This window comes from Myotis daubentonii, chromosome 12 (genome assembly GCF_963259705.1).
Source record: "Myotis daubentonii chromosome 12, mMyoDau2.1, whole genome shotgun sequence".
Taxonomy (NCBI): domain Eukaryota; kingdom Metazoa; phylum Chordata; class Mammalia; order Chiroptera; family Vespertilionidae; genus Myotis; species Myotis daubentonii.
Window position 1 is genome coordinate 74368355 of NC_081851.1, and position 9616 is coordinate 74377970.

The window sequence follows — 9616 nt, forward strand, 5'->3', positions numbered from 1 at the left end:
TAAACACAAGCAACATAACTTTTAATTATCTTCCAAGGGGATATAATCTTAACAACGTGTAGAAATGTTTCCTACACAGCCTGGGAAGTGCTCACCTTGTCCCCATAGACCCCTATCCTGGAAGATAACAACGAATGGAATTGTAGAAAACCCTCTAAGAAAATAAGTCAGTCATCACTCCTGCCCTAACCAAAAGCAAAACAAAAATAAAAAGCAATGCACCAAATTAGCCAAGCTGTTAGCCCCTTGTTGTGGTCTATGTACATCAGAGCATGACTGCACATGCCCAGACCTGGCATTAAGGAATTGCTCTAGCCATGGAGGGAGAATTTCCCAACCATATCACTGTGATAGGAATTTCTCAACTGGAACAAAGCTAGAGTACTCGAGGCTGCTGCGTAGCTCAGACTGTACCCTGCACAAGGGCACCCACCTGAGGGCTGAGGGGCCGAAATGAAAACCAGGAACTGCCCACCTTAAGCCCAGAAAAGGTACCTTTCTAAATTCACCCAAAGGCCCATCCACTGGGCAAGACTTGTGTCCACAGAGCTGCCAGGTTGTCCTCATTTAGGACCCAGAGAGCATGTCACGAAGCAGGATGAGAGGCTGACAGCCACTCTGCCTGGCATGACCCTGCTCAGCTCAGCCACCTTCTCTGATCAGTTTTTACAGAGAAAGGAGAGGAGGGCAGGGAGTAGAAGGAAAAGGAGGAAGCATTTTTGTTTAAAACTAATACATATCAGGTCCAGCTGCATGCAGCCCACCCTGGCCGGTTTCCTGGAATGTGTCATCTTGACCTTGGCAAGCCAATCATCAGTGTCGTATCTGTCTCCAACCAGAGGCTGAATGGGATGCAGCTGCTCTGGCTGTTTGTGTCCAAGCCCAGCCAACCATCTCTATGCCCTTCCCCCACATTCTCCATCCCATTCCCAGGAACATGCACAGCCCTCCCTACTCCCCTGCATGTAGATCCAATGTGGATGCTCAACCAGGCTCATGGAAAAGTTCTATTAAGAGGAAGGGCAGAGCCCTAACCGGTTTGGCTCAATGGATAGAGCATCGGCCTGTGGACTCAAGGGTCCCAGGTTCGATTCTGGTCAAGGGCATGTACCTTGGTTGTGGGCACATACCCAGTAGGGAGTGTGCAGGAGGCAGCTGCTCGATGTTTCTCTCTCATTGATGTTTCTAACTCTCTATCCCTCTCCCTTCCTCTCTGTAAGAAATCAATAAAATATATTTTAAAAAATAAAAAAGAGGAAGGGCAGAAACCCTCTGATGGGTACAGTACTGTGCCTTTTCCACAGGAGTTATTTGTAAACCTGTAGTCACTACTCTGTTTTTCAGGGAGTGATATGAAATATGAATATACTTGTTTGGTCTATAAAGTTTTCCCTGATTTGTCACTGTCAACCTGATTCATCATCCTCGTGAATTAACATTTTCTGTGTTGCATTCATGCCCTGACAACACTAAGCTGCTTCTTACTCAAGCTGTCCTCATAGTAAAGAGTCAAAACCTGAATTCTACTCTGATATCCTCTGGACCTGATCCCCTTGCAATACTTAGCTCTACCACTGCATCAAGCATATCTATATATATAAAAGCCTAAGGAACCATTCAACCAGTAGCTATGACATGCACTGACCACCAGGGGGCAGATCTTATATGCATACTAGAGGGCTGGTGCACAGACTCGTGCACCAGTGGGGTCCCTCAGCCTGGTCTGCAGAGATTGGGCTGAAACTGGCAGTCCAACATCCCCCAAGGGGTCCTGGATTGCTAAAGGGTGCAAGCCAGGCCAAGGGACCCCACTGGTGCATGAATCCATGCACCAGGCCTCTAGTTGTATTATAATAACCCATATTCAGTTGTATTATAATAACCCATGTTCATCCCTCTCTTGAAACTATAAGCAACTTAAGGAAAAGCAACATGCCTTATATTCCCAGCAGTTACACAATGCCTGGCATTTGTCATCACTCCGAGAATGCTATTTGATTTGAATAAATGGCCGTGGAAGTGGTATCAGTGATCATAACTTAGTGTTGGGTGAATTTAGATGAGAAGAACAAGGTGGTAGCTGCAGGGGAATTTGGAATGAAGAATGTATTTTTTCTTTCTTCCCTCCTTAATGTCTTTTCTTTTGTTTTCATTTATTTTCTTCTATTTTTTCCCTTTGTTTCCAATTTTGTTTTAAGGAATGCTAAACTTATAGAGTGAATCCCTGTAGGTTTAAGGAAGGAAGGTTAAGATAGATGACACCATGGACACATTTTATGGGTGAGAAAAAGAAGTTGAGGGACATCACAAAGATAGTCTCACTTTTCTTGATGAAAACAATGGGAAAGTCTACAGATAATAAGAGAGGTCCTCATATGGGGCAGCAAAATAACAAGACTATGAGTTGAGGGTCCAAGTGATAGAATTGGTCAAGTGTTCAGCAACTCAGGGCAGGCTGAGTAGATAAGAAAAATAAGACTAGAGCAGCGGTTCTCAACCTGTGGGTCATGACCCCTTTGGCGGTCAAACGACCCTTTCACAGGGGTCGCCTAAGACCATCCTGCATATCAGATATTTACATTACAATTCATAACAGTAGCAACATTACAGTTATGAAGTAGCAACGAAAATAATTTTATGGTTGGGTCACAACATGAGGAACTGTATTTAAAGGGACAGAAGGTTGAGAACCACTGGACTAGAGGAAACTGGTAGACCAGATGAAGTAGGAGGATCAGGAGCTGGAAGTCTGGGAAACAAAAGCAGGTTGTGTCAGAAAGAGCAGATCAGAGAGCTGGGAGGCTAGGAGGCTGTGATCAGGTCTCTGGCATAAAGTGGTTCCAAGTGATGCTGACGAAAGTGTGCTGAAGGAAAAGAGGGAGATACAGCCATGAAGTAGCTAGCACGGACATCATTTTATGCCACTCAAGAACCCTATTGGGACCTTTCCCAGCACCAATGGAACAGAATGGGAGCAGCATGGGCACATGGGATTGTGTTGTGAGGGGCTGTTCTATCCTAAACAGCATGAGACATAGTTGGTAACATGGGGAGGTGTGAGTGGCCAGGGAACAGGAGTGAGAGTGGGAGCTCACACCAGTCACCACTTAATAGCAGCCCAAGCTCTTTCACTTTGACACAGGAATAAACACAGCTCACTTTGTGGAGGCCAACAATTGGACTGAAATATGGCAGACCATGTTTAAAATGTCATCTGTTTCCAACTAAATTGATAATTCCAGAATGACACTACTGCTGGGGAAATGTTCTGAAAGATACTCAAACATTTTAGTTGGAGAGGTTCCTTCCTCGTCTTTGTTATCTCTTTAAGGTACAGGTTTTCAGCTAACTTGGCCTGAACTTCTGTTTACAGCAGCTCCTGGCTTTTGTGGATGAGGATAGTTCACTAATACCTAAGTGATTTGCTCAACATCACAGAGAAGGTGAGTAGTGGGATGGGATTTGGGACCCTGAGCTCCTCACCACCAATTCAGTCCTTTTCCACCACAATGTGATACCACTGGAGGGGAATAAAGGATTCAGTTCTGCAGGAATGGCTTTTCTCCCGAGAAACTTCACAGCAATAATGTCTTTGGTTACTACTGGCCATAAACCCTGTTCAGATAGTCCCTCCAATTTATTATTCTTTTCCCTGCGAACACACTCAGGTCATTATCTTCCAGACCACATGCTAATATATATAAAATGCTGTGGGTATACCTTTGTTCTGACATGTTTTGTAGAGGCAATTTACATACTTATAACATCCAGATGGTCTCAAATATTTGGGGGACAGTCTTATCTTCAGTATTCAAACATCACATCCCTACATTTTATATGTTTTCCATGCAACTATTTTCTGTCCATAGTGTCACTTGTTAAAATGATTGCTGAGTGGGTTTAAGATTATATGTTCACAAGACTTTTCAAGTAAACCCCTCCACAAATCGAGAAAATGATCCTCTGTTAGACAATGTATTCAGCTTTGTGATTTGGGGAAATGATCAAAAATATCATCCATGCCAGGCTGGTGTGGTTCAGTGGTTCAGTGTTGACCAATGAACCAGGAGGTCACAGTTTGATTCCCAGTCAGGGCACATGCCCAAGTTGTGGGCTCGATCCCCAGTAGGGGGTGTGCAGGAGGCAGCCGATCAATGACTCTCTCTCTGCATTGATGTTTCTATCTTTCTCTCCCTCTCCCTTCTTCTCAGAAATCAATAAAATATACTTTAAAAATTAATTAATTTTTAAAATATCACCCAATCTTGTTTTCTCCTCTACCATCAAATTAAATGTAAACTTCCCCTTTGGAAATGAATCACCGTGCTCCCAAAATCTGAGAAAGAAGAAAATGCTGTGAAGGTGGAAGTTTCTAAAGGAATAGTGATAGTCTTGTATATCTCAGCTTCTATGGTAGTTTCATGGCAGCAGAAAGAACAAGGCATATCCCAGTAAGAGCTCATCTTAGTATCACCACTGCTCATCAAAATCAAGGCTCCCAAAGCTGGTAGCTCCTGGGATCAGCAGAAGTTGTTTATAACTGTGCTTATCAATAGACATAACATATTTCTCAGTATTCTTCTTGTTAACAACTCCTGCAGCAATTAAGATTAGGTACAACCACCCAAAGCAGGAATTTTAAAAATTCCACAATATAATAGCAGTTTAAATTTTAAAATAAATGGTATTTTGAACAAAACAATAGTTGTTGTTTAAACCACAGTGATTTTTAAAATATATTACAATACATTAAGAACTGTGTGTTAAGAGCAGATTAGCAAAAAGAAACAATAGCCAAATTATAGAAGATTTAAACAACATAATTAACATAAATCATCTAACTGACTGAACTCTGTCCCCAGTGCCTGCAGTATACACATTTGTTGCAAATATCAATGAAATATTTACTAAAATTTTCCATATGTTAAGCTATAAAGCAAGCACCAAAAATTTCATAGATTAAAACCATTCAGTGAATGTTCTCTTGCCACAATCAGAAAATTGAGGTAGATAGAAATCGATAAAGTATAGAGATAAAATCCCTAAATTGTTTGGAAATTAAGTGATATGTTTCTGAATAATTCATGGATCAATAAATAAATCACAAAAAGAATCATAAAATTATTTTGAAATAGAAGATACTGAAAACCACAAAATATAAAAACTTGTGGAGTGCCAAAATTATAACTTTAATTACATAACTGAAAAGGACACAAAACTAAAATCCAATAATGTAAGCATCCCTCTCTAGAAGTTAGACAGGAAATTAAATCCAAAGATAGGAGAGGAGAAAAATTATATGGATAATAGCAGAAATTAATCAAATTTAAAACAAAAAGAATAGAAAAAGTAAAAAAAAAGTGATTATTTTAAAAGACTTTAATAAAATAGATAAGCCCTTGGCAAGACTGACTAATAAGAGAGAGAAGACATTAATAACCAATATGGAAATGAAACATGGCACAGAATTACAGTTTGAACAGAAATTGGAGATTTAAAGTAGTAAAAATAATTTCATGCAAAAAAATTAAAAATTTAGAAGAAATAGACAAATGCCTAGGAAAACACAACTTGCCATCCTCATAGTGAAAGAAATGTAAAATCTCAATGATCCTATATATAGTTTTTAAATAAATTAAAAATTTAAAACTTTCTTAAAAATATATCTTAAATGAAAATATCAGAACAAGATGGTGTCATTGGTGATTTTTTTTTCAAACATTTAAGGAGGAAATAAAAATAATGTTATACAATTTTTTCAGAGGTTAGTGCAAGATGGAACACTTTCCAACTGATTTCATGAGGCCAATATCTTGATACCAAATACTAACAAGGAAATTATAATACAGTCACTCATCACTTAACTGGAATGGGTTCTGAGAAATGTATGGTTAGAGAGTTCTGTGTTGGGAACATCATAGAGCGCACTTACACAAACCTAGATGGTACAGGCTACTACTATAACTCTATGCACTACCTTCTGTATGACTGGCAGTACAATAGGCTTGTTTACAACAGCATCACTACACACACATGAGTGATAAGATGCACTATGACATTACAACAGCTATGATGTCACTAGGCAATAGAATTTTTTCAGCTTCATTATATTCTTATGGGACCACCATTACATATGCAGTCCATCATTGACCAAAATGTCATTATGCAGCACATAAATGTAGACAAAATTCAGGCCATCTCACTTAAAAACATAAGATGGAAAATCTAAACAAAATATTAGCAATCCAAATTCAACAATACACAAAGATACATACATATGCACGCACACACCCACATACACACACAGTTATACTTACCATAGGAATACAAAATTGATTTAACTTCTAAAAATAAACCAAAGCTTGACAAATGCTTTTGGGACAACTGAATATCCATCCACATTATACACAAAATTCAACTCAAAGTGGATTTTTTTTTTTTTTTTTTTTTTAGGGAAAGCAGGCTATATTTATTCAAAAACTATAAAAGATTACAATATAAATCAAACAAAATTAGTTTTTAAAAGTTAAGTGATTAATGTATCCAAATTCTGACCAATTCAAGGCAATAATACCATGTACAGAAAGATTATTATATAGCCCAAAGAGCAAAAAACAATAAACAGAAATGCCTTATCAATACAGACACTACATGAATATAGAAACCTACAGTTTCAATGTAACAAAGAAATCCTAAGTACATGTGTTAGCTACCTTTTTTCAAATTAAAGTAGTAAATGTTTTATACTTGGTAAAAACATATATACTGTACACAACTTTTAATCACATGTAATGAGGTCTAACAAGTGTGAATAAAGTAGAATGTAAGGTTTCATGTGGAGGTGGACATTTCAGAAAGAACCCAACTTCAGGTAAATCCATTATCACATATATTGCAAAGATGACCCACAAAAGTGCTTATCCTTTGCAACTGCATACAGAGAACAAAATGCCCAGAAATTAGTATCAGAATCTTACTGTGAAGGGTATTAGAGTGACTGACTTATCTGAAAAGACACATTACTTATTTGGGGGCTTAAACAGCAGAGGTCAATGTGAATTAAATAACATGAGTAAAAAAAAACCATACAATGTACAATAGGTAGAGGTTAGAAAACTGAATATTGTGGGAAAGATTTATTAGTCTGTACAAGTTGGTTTTAATAAAATATTGACTACATGTTACAATAAATTACCAAGATTTTCATTGCAACACTATTTCCCCACACACATCAAAATCTGGAAGCAATATGTCTTTCTCAAATTGTAATTTAGTGTTTTTTATCCCAACCCTCAAAATACAGACATAGGTTTTTGAATATTAACATGCCATTTATGGAAGTCATTAGATACAGCTATTCATAAACATTACACAGCTACAATGGAGGTACCTGGACGAACACCATCAACATTTATAGAAAAAGGTGTTGGTTTCAAAGTGTAAGTACAACATGAGCCACAAAAACACTCTATTCGTGTCTTTCCGAAACCAAAATGGGGAAAACCTTATTGCCATTCTGCCAAACACCCACTAAAAATGCTGCATTAAGGGTCATGAATCCAATGTACATATCACAGAATTAAAACTCCAGTTAAGCAACTGAGCTACTCATTGAAGTAAATTAAAAAGATCAAACTTCTTTAACATATCAATGCTATTTTAGAAGCATCATCAGAACAGAAATTTAATTATAAATTGGCCTGGACTGCATTCTATAAAAAGAATTTTGCTTAATACCACAAGAGAATCTGTCAGCAGACATCCTAGGGAAAGCTGTGGAATCATGCTTTTTGTTATTCTTGAAGAAACTCACCAGGTTGGATACCTGTAATCTCTCAGCAGTTCTAGGAGTTCTACATATCAATTAATTCAGTAATTGATAGGAGTATTTAAGCAAAAAAAAAAAAAAAAGACCAAAATTAGACCTTGTTCTCACATATATTAGATAGGTGGATTTTTAAAAATCACATGATAAATGTAAATCATAAAATCAAGTGTACTTATAAAAGGTACACCAATTTTATGTTACATAAAAACTGTAAACTGCAAACTGTGCATGCTTACCATAACATTTTACCTGGGAAAGCCAATGAGTGAGATTTCTTGTAAATACTTATGCCATGATACAAAACAAATATGTGCAAACTGCAAGGTCCCTAAAATAGCAGTTAAGGAGTTTATATACAGAAAGATGTCACTATCTGATCAAATATGGCATTTCCCAGAGTTTATAACACAGAACAATAACCTCCACAGGCTCCTCCTCCATGGCCATCTTCCCTGTGTGACAGTTTGACTCCTTTATTCTGGTTCTCACTTTCCCACAGTCCAGGCGTCTGAATGATCTTTTCAACAAGTTCTTCAAAGGCACACTGTACACCATCACAGGTTTTTGCACTTGCCTCTATAAATAACATGGAATGCTTTCGTGCAAATTTCAGGCCTTCATTTCTATCAACTTCACGATTTTCCTTATCAATTTTATTTCCAACTAGCATGTTTACTATGTCATTTCTTGTGCAGTATGTTTCCAATTCATTTAACCAATTATCCAGCTTAACAAAGGTGTCTCTTCGTGTGACATCATAAACTAATATAACACCCTGTGCACCTCTATAATAGCTGGGAGTTAATGTTCTGAACCTCTCTTGACCAGCAGTATCCCATATTGCAAGTTTAGCCTTATTTCCATCCACTGAAATTGTTTTCACCTTAAAGTCAACACCTATTGTTGCTGCAAGTTCTGGATCAAAAGTATCATCTGTGAACCTCAAGAGCAGGCTAGACTTGCCCACGCCACTCTCGCCGATGATGAGGATCTTCAGGGTGGTCAGCACGTCCTCATCCATCCTGACCCTCGTCGGCTCCGAGCCCAGCCGCCCCTGTCTGGCCCTCAACCCTTCACCAGGGAAAGCTGCCCGTGCAGGCGCACTGCTCCGCGGCCGCCACCTTCTTAACTCAAAGTGGATTATAGGCCTAAATGTCAGAGCTAAAAATATAAAACTCTTGTACAATATAGTAGTAAATCTTTGTGAAATTGGTCATTGATTTATTTGATATAAAACCCAAAGTACACGTGCAAAGAAAAAAAAAAAACTGGCAAATTGGACCACATCAAAATTTTAAACTTGAATGAGAACCAAGATGGCGGCATAGGCTAACGCCGGAGTTTGCTGCTTTGAACAACTACTTCAAAAGTGAAACCAAAAAACGGAAGGGACATCACCCAGAACCACAGGAACGCTGGCTGAGTGGAAGTCCTACAACTAGAAGGAAAGAGAAACGCACACGGACACTCAGAGGAGGCGCAGTGCTGAAGTCAAATTCTGAGGTGCGGAGTGTGCGGAGCGGGCTGGCGGCGGAGGGCGCGGTTGGCGTTTTCAATCTGGAGGGAGTCGCAGACTCTGAGCTCCAGATCCAGGCAAGTCTTTAGGGACCCAGACTCAAACGGGAGAAGCGGGACTGTCTGGCTTCGGTCAGAGCGAGTGCAGCTTTCTCTCCGAGCTTTGCAGCGGGTGCTGGGACTCAGAGAGGCAGAGCCCCTGGGGACAGGACTGAGAGCCACCATAACTGCTCTCTCCGGCCCACCCTGTTGATCCTGTGCGACCCGCCCCAC

General features: G+C 39.2%; 1 protein-coding gene across 2 annotated transcripts; it reads right to left on the reverse strand.

Annotated features, from left to right (window-relative positions):
* Positions 1-7102: 7102 nt before the first annotated feature.
* Positions 7103-8950, reverse strand: LOC132213620 (ras-related protein Rab-18). Of its 2 annotated transcripts, XM_059660491.1 has the most exons (2): positions 8465-8950; positions 7103-8397 (listed from the first exon to the last, which is right to left on the reverse strand). In XM_059660491.1, the coding sequence occupies exons 1-2, from the start codon at positions 8847-8849 to the stop codon at positions 8198-8200; spliced, it is 585 nt and encodes a 194-aa protein (XP_059516474.1). In that variant the 5' UTR covers positions 8850-8950; the 3' UTR covers positions 7103-8197. The 2 variants fall into 2 exon arrangements, with proteins under 2 accessions (XP_059516474.1, XP_059516473.1); XM_059660490.1 differs by having other exon boundaries at positions 7103-8950.
* Positions 8951-9616: the final 666 nt, after the last annotated feature.

Coding starts and splice junctions, on each gene's coding strand:
- LOC132213620 (XM_059660490.1), bottom strand. CDS start 8,849: ATGGATGAGGACGTGCTGACCACCCTGAAGATCCTCATCATCGGCGAG.